Raw genomic sequence first — 26167 nt, 5'->3', positions numbered from 1 at the left:
CCCCCTGCAGCACCCGGCTGCTTGAATCTCTTGTGGGTGGCCCAGCCCCCCACAGCTCTCCCGGTCGGTGCAGAGACCTGCCCTCTCCATCCTTGGGGACCCCACTCGTTGTCACCTTCCCACTACTTTGTCACATGTCTGGGTGATTTCGATACCCCCCCTCCTCTCACACCCACTTCCACCCTCTCACGGATCCTGTTGGGTCCTCCTTCTGAAGGCGTCAGTCTGTCTGCACATCTCCCCTCCACCACGGCCTGCTTGGTCCCAGGGCACCCAGTCACCCCCTGCTCCACTCCTCCGCCCTCAGGGCAGATCCTCGCTGCTCGGCTCAGAACCCGGCCAGACGCCCCTCTCGGGGAAAGATCAAGGTGCTCTCAGCCTGGGCTCCCCCGGCCCTAGGCGCTGGACACACGGACCGGCCAGCCCTCGACGGATCAAGCAGGCCCCCCTCGGAGCCCCCCTCCCAGCCTTCCCACCCTGGTCTCCCTCGGGTCTTCAGCCTCTCCTTCCCCAGGAGCCTCTGGCAGCCATCTTGGGTGTATTATTTGCATTTTGGTTTATTAACCTCTCTAGAAAGTAGGCTGTGTACAAGCAGAGACTTCCGTCCATGTTGGTCATTATTGTATTCCCACTGCCACAGATAGTGGTTCTCATAGGGTACGTCAGTGTCACCTGGAGGACTTGGTAAATGCAGGTTGTGGGCCCAAGATCTGCATTTCTAGAAGGTTCCCACATGCTGAGACCGCTAGCCCAGGATGTGCTTGCCCAGCAGGCCGGCCTCTGCCCATTTGTGCCATGATAACAAAGTACCTGAGGCTAGATAGTTGTTTTTTTTTTTTTTAGATAAATAAATTTTTTTATTTTTATTTTTATTTTTTTATATTTATTTTTTATTTATCGGCAGACACAACATCTTTGTATGTGGTGCTAAGGATCGAACCCGGGCCGCACACATGCCAGGCGAGCGCGCTACCACTTGAGCCACATCCCCAGCCCCTACTAGATAGTTTTATAAAGGACAGAATTCCTTCCTTACAGTTCTGAAGGCTGGGAGGCTCCAGGGTCACAGTGCTGGCCTTTGCTGTCTGGTCAGGGCCAGAAGGTCAAGGATGCCATGTCCTCACATTGCAAAAGGCAGGACAGAGGCCTAGTGAGCTCCCTGGGGTCTGTTCTTGTCCCTGAAGGTGGAGCCCAGTCACCCCCTGCTGGGGATTGAGTTTCAGGGCGAATGTTGGAAGGGACATGTTCAAGCACAACAGTAGCCATTAGGCGTGTGTTGGGGACATGGGCCACCTAGCCTCCCGAGCGCATGCCTACAGTACAGCCTAACCCTGCCCTTGTCTCCCTAGAGTATGCAGAGAACATCGGGGACGGCCGGAGCCCAGAGTTCCGGGAGAGCGAGCAGAAGCGCATCGTCGGCCTGCTGGAGAACTTCTAGAGCCCCTGCCAGCACGTGGACAGCCCCTTCCCGCCCAGGAACTGTATCTACACAGCTCTGTGTGGCTCTGGACAATTAAAGCTAGTTTTGGAAACCTGGACTGGCCTTCTTTGTAGCGAAGCTCCCCTCTGACCCGTTCCCTACGCGCTCAGAGCAGAGCTGGGCAGTGATGGCGTCACCACCGCGGTTGCCCTGGTGCGTGCCGGAAGCTGCCTTCTGTCTCTGGGCAGTGGGGAGGACGTGGACTGGGCCTACCTCGGACTTCAGCCACAGCACAGCTCCTGGTGTCAGAGTCACTCAGGGACAGGGCACAGGGGACAACAGACACACAGTAGTCCCCCCACCATCCACTTTCTGTGGCTTCAGGGACATTGTCAGGTCAGCAGTAGCCTGCTGCTACATCCTGGCACCTGCACCACTCACCTTGCCCATCTCACCCTCGGGTGACGTCCACGTCACTCCAAGGAGGGGGTGGCACAGTTAGACGTTTTGAGAGCAGGGTCACATCACGTAGCCTTGATTACGGTGTATGGTTGAATGTTCTTTCTTACCACTAGTTACTGTTGTTGATCTCTATAAATGAACCTTGTCACCCGTGTGTCTGTATTGGAAAAAACCACACAAGGTTCAGTACTGTCCACAGGGTCAATCGTCCACGGAGATGAGGGGTCCCCACCTGGAACAGTGGCAGCAGATCTTGGTGTGGCCTGGTGCTGGTGGTTTGAGCTCCCAGGTGGTTCTGAGCATGGGAGGGAGGCCTTGGGACATCTCAACTGACCACCTGCCAGCAGCATCACGCTGGGTGAATGGCTCCAACTGAGTGTCCCGAGCATCCAGAGCAGATGGGTGGTGCCCAGACGGGGCCACGGGAAGGCCGCCCTGGCTGAGCCACAGCATAGCCACAGAGGCACAGCAGGTGCCTTGGACGCGGGCCTCCAGGTCTCCACACAGGTAGCTTCCGAAACGGAGCCTCACCGGTCTGACCCGGATCGAGAGCTGGTCACCTCCTCTTCAGAAGGCGGCAGTGCTGCAGCGTGGCCCAGTCCGGCCTCAAGAGAGGAGTCCTCGAGTGTTCGGAGGCATCAGGATGGTTGCAGGGGCTGCTGCACCTGGTTCCAGGCCCAAGGGGCAGCTCCCGTCACGTGCTGAAGCCCGAGGGCCACCACCTGCCAGTCAGCAGGACAGGTGAAGTCAGCTTGCCATCCCAGCCAGTGTGCACCCTGCTTCGACTGCTGGTGAAGAGCGAGGCCAGCCCTGCCCACCTGGGCTCCGGGGCAGCCAGCAGGTGGGCAGAGCAGAGGGCCCGGCCCACTCCTGAGGCAGGGAGTTCCACCAGGATGCCTGCCCCGTGCCCCTCACTAAGTGCACCACGTCCCTGCTGGCATGGTCACCCCTCATTCCAGAAAGCCAGGACAGATCTCACAGGGTGACCAACAGACAGCCCAAGATCCTGCAGCCAATAAGCAGCAGAATCTACGTTCAAAGCAAGTCTGCCACTGCAGAGTCCCTGTGCTCCCCTTCCAAGCCACCTCTATCGAGAAGACAGTCGTGGATTGCTGGCTGACACTGCTCTTCGATCTGCCCCTCTGTCAATATGAGAGTTGATGAATTCGCAGCGCAGAAGGGGCCCACACGTAGCGGTGGAATGTGGGCTGTGCAGCTGGGGTCAGTGCTCAGAGGTCGTCACCCCTGGGCTGTGTTTTCTTCCGACACTGTTGGTTTGTAAGCAGGTCACTCTGGCCCGTGGTACAGAAGCTCGGAACTTAGCAAGAGACGTGGGGAGAGGAGTCTGCCCACCCCACCCCACCCCCGGGCTTGCCCGTCCCTGGAGGCAGCACCTGCCACCTGATGTCCTCCCAGGGTCCCATGCAGCCCTTTTCCAGCTGTCGGCTTCCGCAGCCTGTCAGAAGCCAGCACAGGGAGAGGGGCTTCATCATCTCCGGGCCACTCACGCCTCAGCTGTGCCTGGCCTTGCCTGCTGGGTACACTGGGGAGCCTCCCTAGATCCTGTGTGGCCCAAAAGTCCCTCTGCTAAAGCCTTGTTTGAAGGCACCCCTCTTACAGTTGAGTGTCCCCCTTAGTTCTGAGAGCAGGGGGTGCACAGGTATAACCCTGGGGCCCCGAGGAGCCCCATCCCAGGTGCGGAGAGGCCAGCAGCGCCCTGCTCATGTTAACGGCCACTGCACCTTTAGTACCAGGTCAGCTGGGGACTAACCCATCCTGGCCGCTGGGCTGGGTCCCAGCCCCTGAATCTGCTCATGGCCAGCTGAGCTGCTGAAGGCTCCTGAGAGCAGCCCCCTCGCTGGAAGATTCCCTGGGCTCCCGGGGATGGATGTCCTGGCCTCAGGGTGCTGAACTCCACTCTGCTGCCCACTGGGGGGTCACAAGCTCTCCGTTCATGTCCAGGGCACCCCAGGGGGCCAGTGTTCCTTTTCCCACTGAACACAGCAACCGTGTAGCCTTGCAACAGTGTTAGCACGGTGTCCTCACAAAACAAGTGGGGGGTCTCATTCTCCACCTCTGCAGCCACAAGATGACCACGTTCTAACTGAAGGGGGTTTGCCCGCAGGCCTCGGGGCACGTTATCAGGGAAGCTGGAAGCCCTCCTTCAGTGGCCCCTGCAGCAGCCCCAGTGCCCAGGTGGCATCCTTCGCCATCACCGAGAGTGTCACCTTAGTGTCAATAGGGAGATGAGACTCGCTTTCCTGAAGGCAGGGCTCCTTGATGAGGAGTCGCCCCCAGCAGCAGAGGGACAGGCAGGCGCAGGGTCTCCAGTCTGCCTGGCTCCTGGGTGCGCATGGGCAGTGCTGGAGTCACAGCGGGGCCTCCCTTATCTGTGCTGGGAACAATGGCGCCCCTTCCTCAGTCACCTCTGGATCAGGCAGCACAGGCCTCGCTCTAAACTGGAGGGATGGAAGGACGGGCAACGTGCCAGTCTCCCTGCCAGGTGCCTCTCCTGGCCACCCGGCCCCTCCCCAGAAGCTGCCGCGGCTGATGAGCTAAACGCACCTTCCCCAAGGGGTGGCCTTGGGTGTTTTTCAAGTGCATAAAAAAATATTTTTAACACAAAGGACAGGCGCCTTGCTTCTCACTCCAGGTCACCGCACTCGGGGCCACCCAGCTCCTGCAGTAGCCAAGCTCCGTCGCGAAGCTCCACTATAATCGACTAATGGACTAATCGTGTTAATGGACATTTCAGTGGTGTCTGGTCCTTGGCTATCACGGTGCTGCGTGAGCCTCTTGTAGAGAACGTCATTTCACACATGTGTGAGCTTAGATTCCCAAGTAGAATTGCCAAATCAAAGAGAAGGGCCCTTTTCACTGTGATATAATTGCCGTGTCGCCCTCTCTCCATCAGCGGGGTGTGCCCGCGTCCCCCGCCCACGCCTCCCCAGCACAGAGGCCAGTGCCTCCCGTGTGCCCTTCTGAACCGCATGTCGCTCACACGAGAGGTCACTCGGGTCTGGGAAGAACGGGTTTACAGGTGTGTGCCAGGTGAGCTCTTCCCCTGAGCCGGTCCCACCCTCGTCCCTGACAGAGAAGCACTTCCATCCACGACCCCGGTTCACAGATGAGGAAACCAGACCCGAGCGTCCACTTCCCCTTCCTCACTGGGCGCCCCCAGGGCTTACATGAGCTTCTGGCTGTGACACCACCCGGCAGGTTGTGCAGGAGCGGGAGTGCCCTGTGTCCAGCTTCACCGAGCCTGCAACAGGCCAAGTCCTTGTTCCACTTCCCCCAGAGGAGGCAGATCCCAATGGCGGGTGAGGGAGCCACAGTTCTGACCCCCCCCACACACTGCAAGAGGCACCCTCTCAGGGTCCTCCAGGAAGTGCCCAGGTCCCAGAGGGAGCTCTGGGCCCCAGTCCGTAGGAGGGCTGTGTGAGCTGGGTCCCCAGAAGGAGCTTTGCTGTCAGGGCCCGGCAGCAGCTGGGGGGAAAGCCATGAGGGACAGATTCTAGCCACAGCTCCCAGGGCTCCCAAGGGGCCCCATCCAGAACCCCCCAGGAGCACAGGGACAGGAGACCTGGGCCCTCAGCTCAGCCCTGCCCACCCTCTGGGAGCCGTGAGATGTCCCTCACACTCAGAGTCACTTCTTCAGTCACCAACTGAAAGCAAGAGTCTCTGAGGGGCCCAACCTGGGGAATCGCACAGAGACCAGTCCCCGTGGCCGCTCTTGGTACCCAGGAATCATCCGCCACCATCCCTCCGTCCTTCACCGCAGACCTGTCGTGAGCAGCACCACCCCTGTCCGAGGAGGTCACACCTGTGGGACAGACCAAGGCAGTAAACATGGAAACAAATGTGGGGGATGATTCCCAAGGGCCACCATGGAGCAAACAAGGGGCACGGTGACCGAGAACAGGGGACTGGCTTTGGGTCCAGTGGTCTGGGAAGTCCTTTCTGAGGCATAAGCTTCCTTTGACCTGAGCTAAGCTCTCAGTGGTGTCAGGGAGCCTGGCAGCCAAAGAGCTGGAAACAGAGGGGTCTAAGCAGAGGCTCAGGTGCAAAGGTCCTGTGGTAGAGACAGAGATCACCGTCATTCTCTAGAAAAAAGCCAAAGAGGCCATGGCAGCTGGATCTAAGGGTGAGGCAGGGGCCAGTGGAAGACAAAGCCAGGGCTGTGGCAGGGGCCTGCGGAGTTCTGAGCAGGAAGAGGTGCGATTTGATTTGAAAGGATGCCTTTGACTGCTTTACGGGAGACACAGTGTGGAGACCAAGCAGGGCAGGGGAATGGCCAAGAAGGGCTAGAGCACTCTGTTCCCGGCAGAGGTACGGAGGCTTTGGGCCAGGCTGGGGACTGGGAGGTGTTGAGGGAGGACTAACAGGTCTCAGTGCAGGCAGCACCCCCCCCCCCAGCGCTAGGCCTGGAGGTCAGGTGGGGCCCTTGGAGGGAGCTGCTCAGTACATAAATATCCTTAATGAATAAATAGAAGTGCTTTTAGGGCTGGCGGGGCTATCATTTCCACCTGCCGGGGAGAGGAACAGCGCAGTAAATCTGCCCACCGCTCCCCACGGAGGCCAGGCCCCGGTGTCCCCAGGCCTTCTGCGCCCGGCCCTTCCCTCCCCTTCCTGCACCCTAGGGAGCCAGAGGCCGCAGTGGGCGGAAACCCAGGGGCCTTGCCCTCCTCGGCTGGGAAGTGGGTGCCCTGGGCCTGCCCCATCGGGGAGTCCACGTTCAACAGAGCAATTCCTGCAACAGAGCTGTGGGCTGGCACCGGGTCTACAGGTGAGGAGACGGTTCCCACGGGACCAGGTGACTCTGCTAACATCACACAGGACCAGCAGGCCCAGAACTCAGGGCAACCACAGCAAAGCTCCGTTCCTCAGCATCAGCTCAACACCAGGCTCCGCACCAAGACCTGAACAGGCGCCTTCTCGTGGGGTCCTGGTACAGCCCATCCTGCAGACGAGAACACTGAGGCCCGCCACCCCACGCAGTGACAGAGCCACCCAGTCTCCTCTCCTTGTTGTTTCTGGTTCTTTCCAGTGTGATAGGGCTGGGGTTATTTTCTAGAAATCATCAAACTATGAGCCTTTGGAAGGACCAGGGTAGAAAGTTCCCTGTGTGACAACCGCGTACCAGTCGGTCTCTGAGCTCCCTGGGCCTCTTCCTAGGTTGCCACGCCCACTTCCACTTGACAAATCAGAATAGGAAGCACAGAGAAGTCTAGGAATTTGCCCAAGGCCACACAGCTCTACCTGGGATGCCTGTGGTTGAGTCCGCCAGCCCCTCCCCTGGCCCCACTGCCACCGTCCCCTAACTGGAAGGTGTGGAGCCAGGAAGCCTGGCCAAATGGGCAGGCCCTGCTGGCGGCCTGCCTGGGCCGTGGTCATCAGTTCAGCTCATTCAGTGGCCGTGACAGGACATGGCCTGGGCCAGCTGCTGGCCCTCCTGGGGCGAGGCCTGAGGACAGGCTCCTGCTCACAGCAGCTTCAAGCAAAGGCCTCTCTGCAGCTGGGGAGGATCAAGAGGTGCTTGGAGCAGCCTCCACCAGGCTGCTCCGTGGACTCCCCGGCCGGCAGCCGTGGGACTCGGGCAGCAAACCCAGGGCTTGGATGCGGGCTCCCTGGTCGACCCCAGCCCTGCCGCTCCCCACGGGCCACCCCAGGCAAGCCACCGCACCTCTCTGACCTCAGTGTCCTCATCTGTTAACGAGGGCTGGACCTTAGATGCTACGGCCAGCTGAGGCAGGGCGGGGCCGGCTGGCTGCCCAGGGCTGAGCAGTGTCCCTCTGCACTACCCTTGACCTGGTCTCACTGTGTTTCCTGTTCACCTCCCTCCCAGGCTGTGAGCTGACTCATCTTTACTTGTACTTTCCAGAATGACCCAACACATCCTCGAGGGCAGCCAGTAGGGGCAGGGTGAGCAGTGGGCCTGGACACGGGGCCTTGCGGGGGTCAGGGGGTTGGGCCCCAGGCACCGGCCGTCCAGCTGCTGCCCACAGCCCCACCCGGGCTCCCTCACCCTGTGCAGCCCACCAGGCTCGCCCGGCCGTCCACACCCTGCTCTCCGCCTGCCCTGCCTGCCCTGTGCCCCTGGGTTGTTCTAGACTAGATGCTGCCCTCCCTGGGAAAGAGGAACCCTGAGAGCCCAGGTCGCCCCCTGCACAACTGCCCTTGACTGGAGGCCCCAGGTCTGAGCAGCCTTCCCCGGGCTTGGGCTGCAGAGGAGGGGGCTGCATCCCATCCACTCCCCCCCAGGCGGTGCCCAGCCTGGGGCCTGCGCCCAACGGCTGCTTCCTCACCCTTTGGCAAATAGCTTCTGAGCTCTTGCTAAGCGCCAGGCGCTGCGCTGGGATTGGGGTGAAGCAGTACCCCTGGCAGAAGCGCTGGAGGGAAGAGCCTGGTCTGGGTGGACAGGGAAGGCCTTTCGGAGAGGGGCTGTCTGGGCTGAAGCAGGACTGACCAGCCAGCAGCTGCGAGGGGGATTGGGAATTTCTGAGCAGGGAGTGCAAAGGCCCTGGGGCAGGTGTATACTTCACATAGTCAAGCAACAGCCAGATGTGCCCGGAATGAGGAAAGGTGGGTTTGCCAGGTGAGTAGGGGTCAGACCACCCAGGCCTTGGCAGCCCAGGGAGTGGCTGGGTGTCTGCCACTCACCTCAGGGAGGCAGGGTTTCCAGGGAAAGTGACCCCAGGGGGTATGTGCAGGAGATGGCGACTGAGCCATGGAGGGAGGAAGGAGAGGGAGAAGATGGAGGGAGCGGGAGGCAAGGCTGGGAAGTGCCTCCGTGGCGGGGCAGAATCCAGGCTCCTCGCACCCTCCAGGTCCTCTGATCTTGTCTTTGGGGACCAGCACCCAGCCTGGGCTCACAGTGGTCAGAGCAACATCTGGATGCGAGGCTCTGGCTGGAGGTCCCTGCTGCTCACCCTGACCAGGGACCTCCAAAGAGACAATGCGAGGACCCAAGGCACGAGGTAAGGTCAACTCTGTGCCCGGGGCCCACAGACCCAAGGTCACCGCACCAGGAGGGGCTTGCTATCCCCAGCCCCAGCCGAGGGGAGAGAAACCCGAGGGCCAGAAGGGGCGGTGCTGGATGGTCACAGCCGTTACAGGCGAGGGCTGAGACCTGAGCTCCAGCCCAGAGTGGTCAGTCACATCCTGACGTTCTGGGTCCTGGGGAGCACATGTGGCCGCCAAGTGGCGGGGATGCCGTCAGGACACAGAGACCCGACGGGGCGTAAGAGCGCTCATGCTCCTGGGGCATCAGGAAGGGCGCCATGGAGGAGGCGGCCTCTGACCCAGCCATGAAGGCCAAGTGACCTCTGGTGGTGGAGGATGGGGCGGGGGGTGGGCAGAGTGCAGAGGTGGCAGCAGGGTGGAGGCTGGGGGAGGAGGCTGCAGGCCCCTGGAGGCACCGGGGTGCTCCAGCTATGCAGAGCACTGTGCAGGGGACGTGGGACAGGAAGGGAGGAGGGAGTCACAGGAAAGGCACCTGGGAGGTGGGCAGGAGCCAGGAAAGGAGACCCCAACGCCAAGGACAAGCATCCGCAGCATCCCGAAGCTTTCGAGGGACCCTGGAAGACCTTGATCCAGAGAGAGGGGTCCGGGCGGGAGTCTGAGCCTCCCTCCTGTTCTGCGCATCTTGGGTGGAGAGAGGGCAGGGCAGGAGGCGGGGGAGCAGGGAGGCCGCTGGTGCGCCATCCACGGCAAGCCACGGACACAGCTCCAAGTGGGGAGAGGCCTCGGGGCGAAGAGGACGCTGAGGGCTATCGTGAAGCTGGAGAGGGCCAGACCGGGCTGGGGGGCGGGGCTAAAGGCAGAGGTTGGATCCCCTGGACAGTCAATTTGGTCACCTCCCCTGGCCAGACAGGAAGCCACTCGTTATTCATCCATCCATCTCTCCTGTCATCCATCTGCCCATCCACCCATCTGTCTGTCCACTCATCCTTTCTTCACAGTCCCTCCATGTCCAGGGGACATGGGAATGACAGGACAGGTCCCTAGCTCTCTGGAGCAGTTCAGTCTAATGAGGGAGGCCACTGTGACAAGAGGTGAGCACAAGCCATGGGATAAGCACAAGTGACCAGGGAGACAAAGTCAAGAGACACAGCGGGGAGGGGCCTCATTGCAGCGCAGCTCCACCTTGAGATAGTGGGTCTGCAATGTCACTGTCCCAAACAAAGGACAGTACATTATTAGTGTTATTAATTATCATTAATCTAATTAAATGGCAATTACAACTAAGAACACAGTGATAAAAATGCCACCTTGGATTTAAACGGCTCTTCTTCTCCAGCACAAGAGTGAACGATGTCCCCTGCGCTCAGCCCCACACCCCGCTGGGGCGCTGTGCATGCAGTAGGTGCTCAGTCAACCCCCGCATTCAGGGTCACAGCTCAGACAGCACAAGTCCAACCCCTACCCCTCTATGACAGATGGGCAAATCACCTCCTGGCTGTGGCCTTCCAGAACCCTCCCAACACCGCCGCGGCACACCTTGGAAGGGGAAACGACAGGCAGATCACCCATGAGTCTGGAGAAAGTAGATTCCAGTCGCCACCCCACCCACTCTGTCCCCCCTGGGAAGAAGCAGCTGTCAGACGCAGCCGTGCCGTTGCCATTAAACAAGGCAAATTCTAGCGGAGCCGAATCGGAGGCACCCTGGACACCGAGTCACTCAGTCTGGAATGAGAGACCCCTGGGCAGGGAAACGGAAGTAGGAACAGACAGAGCAGGAAACAGCACAGGTCCCCTCCCCATCACCAGAGCTGACGGCTCCTGCAGCCCTGCCTGGGAGGTGGGTCTCCTGGTCCTTAAGTGAGACCTCTGCTCCGAGAGGCCAAGGGGGGCCTGGAAGGGGCTGTGGCATCTGGGCCGGGGCAAGAGTCATGGAAAGAGTCCCACCAAAAACAGGTGTCATTTCAGGCTGCCAGCAGGGCCGTGAGGGCCCCGCCAGGCTGGACAGAGCTGGGCTTGACCAGGAGCCAGGACTCTGTCCGGGGCCTCGGTCCTGGCCAGCCCACCCAGAGGCCAGCCCCAGGAGGCTCTGTCCCACTCAGGAGTGTCGTGTTTTGCAGGCTGGGTCCGCTGTCCTGCCCACCAGAGTCCTGTGATTCCATCTTGGGCAAGGTTGTGAGCAGGGAGGGCGAGTCCCTGTGTGATTCCATCCCCCCCCCCGCCCCCGCTCCGTCCCCACCAGGGCAGAAGCAACCGAACGAACGGTGAATTCAAGACTCAACCTGTCCTGTTTGCTGAGCTCCTCCCTGGGCCAGGCATGACCCTGGGCTCCAGGAGAAGAAGGGGACAGACAATGACCCCTGCTCTCGAGGAGCTCACGGAGGGGGGGAATCGCCACCAAACAAGCCACAAGCCAACCCAGAGGACAGAAGGGAGCGGGACAGTGACTGATGGGAACGAGTGGCAGGAAGAGCATCCCCCGGGACGAGTTCAGGAGGGAACTGGGGTGTGCCGCCGCGGTGTTGGGCGGGTTCTGGAAGGCCACTCCCGGGAGGTGATGTCTGACCTGGGATCTCAGGAGCAGCCATGAGAGGAGCTAGAGGAATGTTCTAGAAAGACAGAGGAGTGAGCCAACTGAGAGGATTAGCTTATGGCCAGGCAAATGGGAAAATGAAGGAAGGGGACTGCTGTGGGGGGACAGGCTGGTGTCCCCAGCTCCTGGAGGGGTCACAGGGCCTCATTCCCCCTGCCTTGTCCTCCCGTAGCCCCGAGGTCCCCTCCACTCTCCCCCCTCAGGACCCCGCTGTCCTGCAGCACTAGTGGCCTTCTCCCGGTCACTGCCCGCTCTCCACTGTTGGCTCATGGCCGTGCCCTAATCCCCATCACCCCTCCCCTCCCCTGCTCTTCGCTTCTCGTCACCTAGGCCCAGAGGACCCAGGAGCAAGCCCCCAGGCTCGGGTCGAGACTCTGAGTGACGAGAGAGCACCGTCCGCAGACCTCGGGGTTCTGCCTCCTCGAGGCCAGGGGCCCTGACGTCAGCCCTCCTGGGAGACGTGGAACAAGTGACCGCTCTCCTGAGCCTGCACGGCCACCCTGGCCGCCATGTTCCTTCCCACGCATTGGTCCATTGCCACCACACGCCAGCCTGCGGGACGGGACAATTAATGGCCACCCCCTCTACAGACTTAGAAACTAGGCCCGGGAGGGCCTCAGGTCAAGGCCCAGGAAGTGGGGCGGGGGCTGAAAACCTCAGGCTCCCACGGGAAGGCACACCGTGATGTCTCCACCCAAACCCCCCCCATGCCCAGCCGCCACGTTGCCTGAGGAAACACTGCAGCCCCCGAGGGCAGGGCCCAACACAGGCTGTGGGTTTCTGTAAATTTGAGAGTAATCAGTTCAAAGTTTCCAAAAACTTACAATATACAAGAGGCCAGTGCTCCTTCCATGCTTGCCTCCGTGTCCAGCGTCCCTGGGGACCCACTGCCCATGGGGACTCAGGTGCACTGACCGGCCCTGCCAGGGAGGGGTACCACTCTACCCCTCACTTTGCAACGAGGTCACCAGTTCAGAGTTGTCCAGCCATTTTCGGAGGCCACACAGCCGTGAGGGATAGGAAGCCGGCCATGCAGGGTCCCCCGGGGATAGAAAGTCCAGGAGAGCAGGCCAGGGGCGGGGGAAGGCGGGGACCAGGGAGGACAGGCCTCTGGGGCCGCCAGCATGCTGGGCCAGGACGCTGACCGGTGGAAGCCCAGCCCTGCTCTTTGGGGCTCCCAGCCCTACCTGGGAAGGGAGGGCAGCCTGGGGCTCCCAGCCCAGTCAAGGGTTGATTGATCCTCCACGGTCCCCAGAGCTGGTCCCCTGGTCCGTACCTCAGGCTGCTGCGTGTTTTCTTGTCTCTGATTGTAAACAGATTTGACTAAAGAGGTAAATTAGAAGTTAATTAGAGAGAACATGATTGATGAGGCAGTTTGCCGTGATTGGGAGGCGTGGAAAGGATGGGGCTCCCCGTGTGGGGCGAGGGAGCCGGGAGGGGGACCTGCAGGGGGCTGCATGACCGGGCCAGCTCAAGGCTGCCTTTCTCCTAGGCTCCGGGGTCAAGGCCAGGGTGTGTGAGGTCCAGGTGGAGCCCTCCATGAGACCCTGTAATCAGGGCCCAGGCCCCTGCTGGACTCAGGATGAAGCCGCCCACCTGCCCTGAGTATGCAGGTGACGCCCGGGGACACACAGAGGCTTAGCAGACATTTGTGCCGCCCCAGACATTTGCATTTTCTCAAACCCTTGCCAGGTGGATGCTGGGTGGGCCTCCATTTTCCAGATTAGCTGATGCAGATTCGTAGCTGAACCGATTTTCCTGTGTCACGGCCAGTGAGGACAGAGCCGAGGCTGACCCCCAGAGCTGTGTCCTGAGTTCCAGGCCTGGCCATGCGGTCCGGCCCCTGGAGTCCCTCCTGCAGCGCCCAGCGAGCTCACTTCCTGGCCAGGAAGAAGGATCCTGGTTACATCTCTTCATCCATTCACCCCCTGCCCGCCACCCTCCCTCGTGGATTCCGCGAGATCCCCCGAGGCCCAGCTTTGTGCCAGGCTCTGAAAGTACCACAGCGAGGACAGGGACTGGCAGGCCTGATTCTTGCCAGCAGGAGCCGTCCCTCCAGGAAGTGGCACTGGAGCCAACCCAGATGCTCCGGGCAGAACACCTACACTGGAGGGAGCATGGGGTATTCTAGAAGCTGCCCGAAGGTCAAGTGACTGGAAAAGAATACGAGGGGAATGGGGCTGCGGGTGGCCCCAGGTCACGTAAGGAAGCCCAGGTCGTATTAGAAGGCTCCTTGGATTTTACTCTAAGCGGCGGACGTCACTCAGCCGTGAGAAGAGGACAGTGGGCTTGCTTCTGTAGAAGAGCACCCGGGCTGGGTGGGGTGTGCCAGCCTGGCAGAGCGGGGATGGGTTCTGCAGCTCGTAGGCAGAGAGATGTGGGGGGTGAGAGAGAGGTCCCGGGGTTCAGGGGCAGGTTTGGGGATGGACAGAGCTGGGGGTGTGGCACTGTGGGTCCTGAGGTAGGGAGGCCCCAGGGAGGCCGGGACTTGAGAGGAAGGTCAGGAACTGAGGCTGGGCACGATCAGGAGGTATATGAGGTAGGCAGCGGGGGCCTGGGTCCCTGCTGACAAGACCTGGAGACAGGTGACCACTGTCCCCGGGTGCTGACCACCTCACGAGGACGCACTCATGTGACGTGCAGGTCCCTCCCATCCAGATGTCCCCTTCCCTGGGCATCAAGACGCATCCTTAAACAGGCAGAAGGACTTGGGCGGGAACCAGGGCCGGGCAGACACAGCAGCACAGCAGAATGCCCTTCTCTTGTTCTAGACCCTGTGCTGCGGTCATTGCCACCAGCGGCCATGTGTCCTGGCTGGGGGCCTCATCCCTAGTATCAGGGAACCGGAGGTCTCCTGAAGGCCTTGGCCCACGGGACAGAGCTGAGGCTGACCTCTAGAGCCGTGACCCCCCTGAGAACTCCCACTAAATCCTCCAGGGACCCTGGAAGTCAGGCCCTGATCAGCCTTGGCAGGGTGACAAATAGCCACAGGTGACCCCATGCCCACTATAGGCCAGGACTACCCTAAGGGGTAGACGTGAGCTTGTACCCAAATCTTGTGCAATAGCTGATCTTGTTCCCATTTTACAGATGGAGAAATAGAAGCTCAGGGAGGGAAAGGGCCCCAGGTCCCAGAGCTGGGGAGAGGCAGAGCAGAGGGCCAACCCCCGCGCACACTGGAGCAATCCACTAGCCATTCTCTTCCTGCTCTCCCAGAGCTGGGGACCCAGGGCCTTGTGCAGGCCATAGGCAAGCACTATACCCCCAACCTCACCCCAAGCCCCTCACTGCTTCTAGAGTGACCAACTGAGCCTTTCCGGGTTTACTGGGGCGGGGCAGGGGGCAGAGAGAGCTCCTGCACAGGGAACCTGGTCCCCGTCTTCACCACCCTGCATGTACCTCGCCCAGCTGAGGGAACAGGAGTGCAGGAGAAAGGGGTGGTGACCTGGAGACTTGCTTTCAGAATCGGGGGCAGGGAGAGATGGGGCAGCGAAGGAGAGTAGTGGAGGCGGCAGACGCTGAGGCCAGGGCTGGACCAGGGCTCGCAGGATGCGCACTGGACCTTGGGTCAGAGGCAGCCTCCCTGGGGCTATAGGCCTCCCAGACTCTTTCTTGGCCAGTGCTGGGGCTTCCGGTTTCTTTGGTCAGTGGGGGCACAGGATGGAGGACCGTGGTGGAAGGACAGGGTGGAGGACTGAGATCCAGGCCATGTCTGCCTGGATCAAGTGATGCGTGGCCTCAGAAGTCTCTGCCCTTCCCTGGGCCTCAGTTTCCCCACCCACACAATGAGAGAGCAATAAGAAAACATCTAGAGTCCCTGACAGCTATCGATTATCCTGGAGAGAGCAAGTACAAACCAATCAATAGCTCACATTTATTGCGCTTCTCCTGCGTGCCAGGAGCTGAGGACGGTTTCTATTGTGTATCTCATTTAATTTTCGGGGAGCAATAAGGCAGGTGCGTAATGTCCACTTTGGAGATGAGGAAACAGGTTCAGAAAGGCAAGTAATGTCCTCAGGATCCCACAGCTGGGATGGGGTGAGGCTGGCTTGAGCCCTCTTCTGTCCGGCACATAGTCCTGAGCATGTGGACCCAGGTGGGACCACATCCTGCAATCGCAGGCAAGGGGGTGGGACTTTGGGGACAGGAGTGCACAGGAATATGGGAGGAAAAGTGCAGTGGATGTGGGTAGAAGTAGCAAGAGTAAGCCAAGGTACGGCGCTGGTCAGCTTCCTTTACCCCTCCAATAGGTTTATCCATTGGTAAAATGGGAAAATAGATGGCCACCTCGGGGCAGTTTAAATGAGATGATACACCTCAAGTCGCTGCACAGTGCCTGTCTGCCCCTCGGGTGCCGATATTCTGTTCCATCTGCTCAAGGCCTGGGGCTTGGGGGTGGGGGGAGGCACACCCCTCCCTCTGCATGTGCAAGGGGGCAGCCACCCCCAAGCCCAGAGAACAGGCCTCAAAATGAAGCCTACCTTTGCTTTCACCTTGATTTTTAGACTTGAGAAACAAACTCAACTGTGAGAACTGACTTTCTGTTGTTCAGACTCCTGAGACGAAGGGTTCTGGGGCCCTCAGGGGAATCTCAGGGGCTGGGGGTCTCTGGAGGAGCTGCCCAGTGGCAGGGGTGACATTGGATCCCACCTCCTCCTCAGGAGACCTGGGTCCTCGGTGCTGCCAGCTCCCTCCCTGTGGAACCCTCGGCTGTGTCACCACTCCTCTCTGGGACTCAGTTTCCCCATCTGTACACTGGGGACAATGGTGGCAGATTGATGACTTCTCTGTTAACAAATGAAGATTCTTTAAAAAGTTTAAGTCGTAGCTGATGTCGTCCGTCTAGATGGGCCACTCAGACTGGAATCCTGAAGAAAAGCCTTGGGAGGTCCTCCCAGTCCTCATGGGTTGCCGATCTGGCAGAGGCAGGCACCGGACTGGATGGCCTCCCCCATCCCCTGGCCCCTAAGCCTGGGCATGACCCTCAGCCTGGCAGTGAGGCAGGTGAAGGCCCAGAATCCAACTGGAAGGGAGGACTGGGTCTGCACCAGGGATGGGCCACGAGGGCAGAAAGCTCAGAATCTGGAGGCTCAGGTGTGGTCTATCTCCAGAGGCCACTCAGGGCTCCTGTCCAGCTTCAAGGGGAGCAGATAGGAAGCCAGTCATCAGAGGGGAGCAGAGTCCCAGCCCAGGTTCCTATACTGTGCTCCAGAGGAGAGTCGGGCAGGTGGCTCCCTCACTCCAAGAGGCTGGCTGTTCCCAAATCAAGGAACAGGAGAGGAGGACCCTGGGTGTTCTCTGCCCCCATTGGAATCTCACAGTGGCCCACTGAATCCTGTAGACCCCAACACCTGCACAGAAAGAACCCCCAGGGGTGGGGCTTGGGCCTCTGCAGGCACAACCAGCCTTCCAGGAGATTCTAGAGCCTGAGGACATCTCAGAACTCTGTGTCTAGACCAGTGGTACTCAACCTTGGCTGTCCACTGGGATCACCTGGGAATTCTTAAAAAACCTAATACCCACACCTTGCCCCAGACCAATAGTGTCAAAATCTCTGGAGTGAGCTGGGTGGGGTGGCACACCCCTATAATCCCAGTGGCTCAGGAGGCTGAGGCAGGAGTTCAAAGCCAGCCTCGGCAAAAGCGAGGCACTGAGCAACTCAGTGAGATCCTCTCTATAAATAAAATACAAAATAGGGCTGGGGATGGGGGCTCAGTGGTTGAGTGCCCCTGAGTTCAAGCCTTGATACCCCCCCCAAAAAAAAAATCTCTCTGGTGTGGCCTGGGCATTAATCATTTTTATAGAGCTCCCCAAGTTCGCACAGATGTACCCCAGAATTGGTCCAGCCTCAGATCAATTCTCAGCCCCTTAAGATCACTGTCTGGGGAGAAGGAGACGTTGGGAGGCTCAGACAGGAGAAGTTCAAGATCAAGCTCACATAGAAAGGGGACGGCGACACCGTTTCTGGAGCCAATTTCCCTCCCGAGACTGAATCTCTTTTACCAACTAGAGCCCAGGCAGGCCAGACCCACAGTATTTCACTTTAATAATGTTGGAACCTGGTACAGTCAGGGCCACCACTGTGAGGGGCTGGGGAGCCTCGATGACGATTAGTGGAGCTGTAAGTCTTTTGCTTTATCCAAATCTTGGGCAGTAATTTAGGAAATTTAATTAAAGGGGGAGAAATGGGGACACCTCACGCTCCCTGCCTCCTGTTATAATGAGTGAAATACTCCGGGCTGTAAAAGGGAATGCTGTCTGAGATGCAGTTCTGATGTTTTATTGCCAGGTTTTATTCGCTGATGTAAACGTAATCGTTGGAAACCAGAGCCCTATTAATGCACATATTTTCACACATCCGGGGCCCCGCCTGCCCCCCCTTCCCTCTGGGCTTGTTCCCCCACCTTTTGGGGTCAGCCCTGGTGCTCTCTGGGCCTGTCTGTGCCAAGTCTGGATTTCCCTGCCGGTTTCATACCCTCCTGTGGCAGATAAGACTTTAATAGAATTCCATTACTCCTCGGAGCTCAGTAATGCATTCTGGAAATTAGGCAGCTACATACTAAAGCCATTGTTCCCCCTTATAAATGGGCTCCCTCGAAGCCAGTGACCATGGGATCCCCGATAAGCTCTCATGGAGCCTCGCTCCACATGTTATTGGTGTGTTAAAAGGTGCGACTCTGGGCTTCCATTGCTCATTGTTAGGGGCTGATACATTTAAGTAGTTTCTCCATGAATCAGGCAGCTCAGGTGTTTCCCCCTCCTGGCATTGATAGATGATAGAAAGGAAGCCATTTAGACGGTGCTCTATAGGGCCCGGGCCCACACGGTGAATGATTTCCAATGCCTGGTTTAATTTATTTTTAAATGAAATTTGTTATTGATTCTGGATTAAAAGGACAAATCTTACGGCTGTTACCACTGACACAGTCACAGGGCTCAAATGACACCTCTCAAGGAGGGGAGGGAGGGGCGGCCTCCCACAGTCAACGGGAGGGTGGGGACTCTCCAGGGAGCTGTGCTCCAAAGTAAGGACCCGGGCCAGAGCCCCTGCTTGGGACAACTTGGAATTATCATCTTCGTCAGCTGAAATACATGACTTGGTGTTGCCCTCAGAGCCTCATTTGTGTAAGGGAACAGCCGTGATATTCGCCTCATGGTACCCGTGTGACCGCTGGATGCTTGTGAGTTGCCTCCAGGGACAGGAGGCTTACTCTCTCCCAGAGCATTCCCGAGGGATTAGAGGCAGCCACCCCCATGAATTCCCACACACAGTTTCCTGGGACAGCCTCTGGTTACCTTCCGCATCCACGACTCTCGAGTTTCCACGGTGTCTGCAGGTTGCATTTGGATGAGAGGATTACACAGGCCAGGAGCACGGGATGAAGATTTGTCCTTTCACATCCGCGCCTTGCTGTGGAACCTTGCGCAGGTTACCTCCTCTCCTGAGCTCCCCTTTCCTTACCTCTAAAAGAAGGAAGGCGATAATATTGGTCTCAAGGGTTGTTGTATGCATTATGTGGGATCGTGGATGTGAATGTGATTTGTAAACTGTAAATTGCAGGTTAGATGATGCTGTAGAAAATACAAATGGTACAGTATGGTATTATGAGAACCCTAGATCAGAGACAGAGAACGAGGGTCTAGTTCTGGTATGGTTGGCTGTGTGACTCTGAGGAGGTCCCTCACCCTCTCTGGGTCTTACTTTTCTAAGCTACCATGGGAGGGGCATGAATAAGAGGTACTCAGCTATTAGGCCTGATAACATGGGCTCTGGAACATCTAAAACATCATTGCCTTATCATCGCCTTACTTTGGGCAAGATACAACCTTTCTGAGCTTCTATTTCCTTATCTGTAGATTATGAGGACATCATGGATTTGCCACGGGCCAGGAACTGTTCTAAGTGCTTTCCATGTAGCCACTCATTTAATCCTCACAATAATCTTGTGAAGGTGGTATTGTTATTCTTATTTTACAGATGAGGAAATTGAGACACAGAAAGCCCAAGCAAATTTTCTAAGGTAACACAGCTAGTAAGTGCTACCTTAAGCTATGTTACCTTAATGTCTAGGGTAACATAGCAGCATTCGGAACTCAGAGTAAGGCTCTAGAGATCACACCTATGACAACATGTCCTACTCCATGTGGCCTAATTGTCCTGAGGATTAAGTGGGATAATTAAAGTTCTTAGCATGGTGCTGGGTTCACAGCGATGGAATGGAGGCTTGGGACCGGGAAGAAGGCAGCAGACATTTCTTCTGCGTGGCACTCAGGATGGATGGACCTTTGCCAAAGGGAGAGGCAGCTAGACAGGGGGGAGGCCCTCACAGGAGGAGCAATGAGAAGGGAAGGACATACTGAAGATAATCGTGCTGAAGGAGGGAGCAGAGCCTGGAGCCCAGGGCTGAACAAGAGGTGAGGCTGAGACTGCACACAAACAAGAGAGGTCACCATCTCACAAACAAACATGGCTGGCAGGGGAAAGAGCCATTACATCACAGCCTTTCCAAAGTCATATAGTCCCTCGAAGATTGTCCTTGAAGGAACCTTAGAGGCTACAATGTTTAACTTTGTTCTAGACTCAGAGGAGAGAAAGATCCCTGGAGGTCGTCCACTAGGTCAGTAGCAGAGCAGCAGTGTGCTGCCGTTGACCCTGACCTTCTCCCCCTGCAGGCCCAAAGTAGAAGACTAAGCCCTGGGTTTCAAGCCCAGTTGTCACCAGGCTCCTGGAGAGGCCTCGGGCTGGAGTTGGAAGGATCCTGGGATCCTTGGCACTAGGAGGTGACTTGAAGATTCTCAGTTTCCTCGTCTTTACAATGAGTGACAGGGAAGTTCAAGCGAATGAATGAGCACTTTGTAGAGTCCAAGGCGCCTGTCCAACCCAGGATGACCGAACTACCACTTCTCTGCGAGAAGACGATTAGAAGTCACTGGGCACAAAACGGCTCCTCCCTCCAATGAATGGAGTCCCGAAGCGGCGGGGGCAATGGCGGGATCTATCCGTGGTGCTGAAGGGAGAGCCTGTGGGCCGAGGCGGTGACAGCTGTCCGTGGTGCTGAAACAGAGCTCATAGGCTCGCGACTCTTGGAGGGGCGGTGTCCTTAATTTTGAAAGAGCTGAATTGCTGCTGGCGACCACAGGCCCCGCCAAGTGTGTTGTCCACCATGATATTGGAAAGAGAGGGTTGCGAAGTCAGAGGAAAGACGGCGAGGGGCGTTGTGTCCTGCAGGCTCTAACCGCGTTCTCGAACTCAGGGCGCTGTCCACAATGCACGATCGTGGATCAACCTGTGGTCTGGAGCCGGGAGCCGGCCCGCCATCTGGGTCGCCCTTCGGCGGGAGAAGGAAAGGACATGGGAGAGTCTGTCCACGGTGCTGAACTCTCGCATCACAGAGCCAGACGGGGAACCGTCCTTGTGCTGCATAGACGTCTGGCTTTGGCATGACGCTGGAACAAGGCGCTCGAGGGCTGAGGAAGGGCAAAGATCAGGGGCAGGAGACGCCCTGCGCCAGCTCTCTCTTGGGACCTCGAAGAGGCTCCTTCTCTGATTCAAAGTGCTTCCTTACCTTTTAAGAGGAACACAGCTCTCCCTTCTCTCTTTACTCAGGGTCTGTACAAGGAAGGAATCAGGGGATCTCAGTGGCTGCCTGCTCTTAGGAACGGGAGTACCTCCATCCCCCGACCCAGATGCACGCGCACACACCCCAGCTAGGCTCATCAGTCCAGGGAAGGGAGCCTTACAACCCAGAAGGGGGAGATCCAATTCACTGCGTAGGCGGCCCAGCACCTCTAAGCTAGAAGGAAACCGCTAACTGTGCCTCACTCCCATTATGTAGGCTTGAAAACTAAGTCCCAGAGTCCAAAACAACAGTGGTAACTACGGCGGCGGCATGTAAGCAATATTATGCTTTATCTGATTTCTCAAATCCTTCCCCGACCCCTGGAGGCAGCTATTCTTGTCCCCATTTCTCAGATGAAGTCCCTGAGGTTCATTCAGAGGTGGACATCCAGACATGCTCACACACGGAGCCAAAGGTCGCGGCAGAGCTGTAACCGGGTCTCCTGGGTCTCGGTCCTACCTCGCCCACCTGCAGCCCCGTCTGCCCCTGACCCTGGCACCAGCGAGCTGGCAAAGTTAAGGAATCTCTCTGAGCGCGCCGGCTCTGGCGGCAGAGGGAATGATTTTTCTCCTGCTCCTGCTGGATAGTATTTTCATTTCTGAATCCTGCTGTGTTATGCTTTGCGGGAACCAGGTCCCCGGGGTGCTTCCTCCTCCGGATCGCGCCCCCACCCCCGCTCCCGGGCGGGGGAAAGTTGAGAGTACCGCTTTAAAAATCCCAGCCTGGGCAAAACTTTGATGATAAATCAAGCGGCAGATCCCTCCGCCGCCGCCTCCTCGGGGCGGGCGGGAGCGAGTGGGAGGAGGGGGTGCGGCGCGGCGGCGCGAGCGGAGTGGCCTTCCGCGCAAGGGAAGAGTCCCGCAGTCGGAGGCGGCCGGCTGGGCGTGCGCTCGCTACCCGCAGCCAGGGCTGGGCCAGAGCCGGGCGAGAGCCGGGACCCGGGCCGGCCGGGGCCAGCTGGCAGGGGCAGCGGCGGGAGCCGAACAGCCAGGCCGCGCAGGGCAGGGGACAGCCGGCGCGGGCTCTAGGGCTCCTGAGCCCCGATGTGAGGCGGCGGCGCCCCCGGCCCGAGCGCGCACCATGGGGGCCCCGCTCGCCGTGGCGCTGGGCGCCCTCCACTACCTGGCACTTTTCCTGCAACTCGGCGGTGCCACGCGGCCCGCCGGCCACGCGCCCTGGGACAACCACGTCTCCGGCCACGGTGAGTTCGGTCGCCGCCCCCACGGACTTCCCCAGCAAACCCCACCCGGGGCTGCGCGCCTCCAACTTGGCCGCCCCGGGGCTGGAACCCGCGCCGGCGGTGGCGGGAGTCCCAGAGCTCCCCCTGCTGGGTCTGTGGACCCGCCCTGGCATCCTGGCCAGCCCTGCGGAGGAGGGGGCACCCGGAGCGCACCCCCACTGCCGCGGAGAAAACGCCCCCGACACACACACACACACACACACACGCACGCACACACGCGCACACACGAATACACACACCTCCACGACCCCACAGATATTCACAGCCACGGACACACTCGCAGCCACATCACACCCACAACTGACTGCCCTTCCACGGCTCCGCATGCCCCTCTCCCTCCTCTCTCATAAATACTTATGCCCACTACACACATCAGGCGCTGCGCCGGTGGGCTCACACCCTGCCAGCTGGCACCCAGGCACCGTGCTTTGCCACAACTCTTGCCTGTCTGCTTGGAGACACACGGGGACACACACACACACACTTGTTCAGGCACTTTGCCCATCCACCCCTCTCTGCCTACCTGCCTTTCCCCTTTGAAGGCTTCACCTCGAGCTGCTCTTGTCCCCTCCCTCTCCATCCTACCCCTTATAGACCTAAGGGACTGGTCTTCTGAGACCTGCTAGCCTGAGGGCAGCCTCCCCCTTCAGGTGGGTGACATCTCAGGCATGAAGCCTCCTGATAGCTCCCTGAAGACACTGGAGTAGTTAAGGTTGCTGCTTCCAGCCAGAGGCAGGGGGTGGGAGGGGAATTCCTGCTGCTTTTGTCTGTCTCTGGGGCAGCAGAAGCCCCCTGCCATCCTTCCACAAGGTGCCCCCATCCCCAGTCCTGGCCCCAGAGGTCTGAGACTGGGAGACCTCAACTCCAGCCACTGTGGGAGCTGGGAGCAAGCAGACGTCCCCAGCACTGCTTGCTCAAGTGTCAGAAGCTCCTGCTCACCCCAGAGAAGCCCAAGTTGGCAACAGAGTTGGGCGGTCTGAGGCTGGCAGCTCTGGGGGCTCCCCTGTCCCTCTGAACCAGGCTCAGGTGGAGGGGACAGCACACGGATGAACCCAGAGGAGACTCTTCCTCCCCATCCCTCCCCTGCAGGGCTGCATCTCTCAAGGGGCCTGGAGCACCAATGCTAGGCACTGTGTGCCCGTGGCTGGGGCAGGTCTGCACAGAGGTCAGAGAGCTGAGTGAAGACTGTGTGGCGTCGGATAGATAACCAGGGAGGGCCTTTCTGGGACATGACGCATGAATGGGATTGCTCCAGGGGGAGGGGTTTCCGAAGCCATTCTCAGGGTCTCTGCTTTGGGGAGACCAGGACCTCCCACACCCTTCTGCTTCTCCATGTTAGATGGAATTTGCTCTGTATCGTTCATGCCCCCTTCATACCCCTTACCTTTTGCTACTGATCTGGGTGGAGTCCCGGTTAAACAGGGAAAGGTTATTTTGATCTCCACTTAGAGATGGGAAAACCGAGGCTCAGAGAGGTGAGGGGAATTGCCCAAGGTCACACAGTGAGAGAGTGGTTGAGTCAGGACAGGCCCCAGGGTCTGTCAAGCGGAGAGGATGCTTTCTTCAGGACATTCATCTCCCTGTCAGGTTCCCTCCCGTACACGGGGAACTGGGAATTCCTTCCTTCCCTCCCCTCCTTGCTTGCTCAGTTCCTTGGCACACTTGGAACTTCTGCTAAGGAGGGTTTTCCAAGGAAGGACTTCCCTGAATTTGCAGTCCCAGGAGATATGAGCCCTGGAGCGCCTAGGTTTATGGTCATCTTGTCTTTGGGGCAGCAGACTCATGGGTCTTTCATTCCCAAGGAAGCAGGCTCTGCCCTTTGTGTGACAGGCTCTGCCTGCCCCCTGGTGCCATGTATGGTGAGGGGGCACAGCTCTGCCCCCCTAACTGCAATCTCCCATCGGCATCCTGAGCAGTCCGGCTGAAGCAGGGGAGGGGCTCCATGGAGAGGGGCTGGAAGCTGGCTTCTCTCTGGACCCCATGTGCATCTCTGGGCAAGTGAGTGGCCCCGCTTGAAACTCTCCCTCTGTCCTTCAAGAAATTAGGAGGCCAGGCTGCTCTGCAGGAGCCAGGCTGCCTTCCCCCGACATTGCCAGGTTCAAAGTCACCAAGTAGTGGCTGCCGAGGAGCCCTCACAGCTACCCCTGTGCCGGGCCAAGCACCCGCCGCCACAGGAAGGGTCTGGAGCCACTCACTTAATCACAAAAAGAAACTGTTATTAATGATAGTGAGACGCAGCGAATAAGTGGGTCATGTCTAATAAGCCATTTGTGTTCAGGAGGAGAATACCAATTTGATAAAAGCTGTGTGTGCTGAAAAAGCTCCGAAATTGCTGTTTAGCAGATTGGAGCCTGATCGTTTCATTATTCCTGGGCTGCATGTGTCCTCAGCTGATTCGGGAAATGTGGTCGGGTCGGGAAAGGTGTCTCTCTGGGGTTGGGGTGGGGGCTGGAAGCAGGGACTCCTGGAGAGGAGCTCACTGACCCCACCGCTAGGTCGGCTGCTCAGCGCCCCAACTCCATCTGAGCCCAGCCCAGGTACCAGGCAAATGCCTTCCACCGCCTGCCCTGGGGCTTGTCACAGGGAGAGCCTGCAGTCAGGTGGGTCAGCAAGGACATCTGTTTTGCTTCCCATCTCCCTCCTACCTCCACTCAACCCCCTTCAAAGAGGGCTTTGTAAAGGCAGGAGGAACGAGTGGTGTGTGGTTCTCAAGGTGTCGACTTTGGAGGCTCAGTAGTGATGGTTGGGGGCTGCACCTAGTAGGTGCTCAGGAAATGGCAGCTGTTTTGATTTTCCTTATCAGAAAGGGATAGCTCATTGCCAAGAGCACAGCAGGGTAGGAGGAAAGGGAGCTCACATTTGTCACTATGTGCAAGGTGCCACCAAGCTCCTTACCAGCATGGACTCAGTCGGGCTGCAGTCATTCCTGGGAGAACATTGGGCACAGGAGGAAACTGAGGCTGGTGGTGGGGTCACTGATTTGTCCAAGGTCACAGAGTCTGTATGGAGAGTGGGAGAGCCATGTCAGAGGGAAGGTGACTGGTGGTTCAGGACCTGCCTTCTCCAGGACAGCCTGGAGGCAGGTTGGCCCAAACCTGTGACAAACTTCTTCCCCGGCACAGCCCTGATCCAAGCACACCCCCTCCAGCTCCCCGGGGAACTGTCAAAGAGGCAGTTTTCACCAAGAAGCAACAGCAGCTCAGAAAGGTGACAGATCTTGCTGAGGCCACGTGCACCTTAAAAACAGGCTGCCGGCCTGGACTCCTTGTCTAGTGTTCCTTCCAGATTTTATCCAGGGCAGGTGTCCACGAGGTGGGTTTCATTTCTTTCTTTCTTTTTAAAAAATGTTTTATTTTTTTATGTTGTTTGTTTTGATTTTTTGGTTCTGGGGATTGAAACCAGGGGTGCTTTATTGCTGAGTTATATTCCCAGCCCTTTTTTATTTTTCATTTTGAGACAGGGTTTTACTAAGTTGCTGAGGCTGGCCTTGAACTTGCTGTCCTCCTGCCTCAGCCTCCCAAGTCACTGGGATTACAAGGCAGGTCTTTGTGAGGATCTCTGCAGACCCTCAGAAACCCCCAGGGAGTTTGTTACAATAGTGATCCCCCCCAAGGCCAGTGGTCAAAAGGGTTATTGACAGGATGTTGGAATTTGCATTTTAATAAGCTCCAGCCTGATTAGGAAGCCCTGCCTTAAGTCTCACCCATACCTATTGGGAGGTGGAGGGGTGCGATCCTCTGGTGCTAGGGGCGATCCTCTGGTGCTAGGGGCTTCGCTGTCACGGGGAGAAGTGGTCCAGATGGGGTAGGTGTATGGATCCCGACAGGAGCCCCAGGAAGCCTCCCCCTGCAGCAGCCCACCCCCCACTCCCA

General features: G+C 58.4%; 1 protein-coding gene and 1 long non-coding RNA gene across 2 annotated transcripts in view; one reads left to right on the top strand and one right to left on the bottom strand.

Annotated features, from left to right (window-relative positions):
• Positions 1-1536, top strand: part of Ctnnbl1 (catenin beta like 1) — a 154420-nt gene extending 152884 nt beyond the window's left edge. The window contains exon 16 of the mRNA XM_015480807.2: positions 1350-1536. Within this exon, the coding sequence (XP_015336293.1) occupies positions 1350-1438 (89 nt within the window). The 3' untranslated portion in view covers positions 1439-1536. The remainder of the gene's footprint in view (positions 1-1349) is intronic.
• Positions 1-14673, bottom strand: part of LOC125618995 — a 28839-nt gene extending 14166 nt beyond the window's left edge. The window contains exons 1-2 of the long non-coding RNA XR_007350460.1: positions 14662-14673; positions 2122-2134 (exon numbers count right to left, since the gene is read on the bottom strand). This is a non-coding gene — a long non-coding RNA (uncharacterized LOC125618995). The remainder of the gene's footprint in view (positions 1-2121; positions 2135-14661) is intronic.
• Positions 14674-26167: the final 11494 nt, after the last annotated feature.

Source organism: Marmota marmota, unplaced genomic scaffold, assembly GCF_001458135.2.
Source record: "Marmota marmota marmota unplaced genomic scaffold, marMar, whole genome shotgun sequence".
NCBI classification, from domain to species: Eukaryota; Metazoa; Chordata; class Mammalia; order Rodentia; family Sciuridae; genus Marmota; species Marmota marmota.
This window is presented reverse-complemented; position numbering and strand designations above follow the sequence as displayed.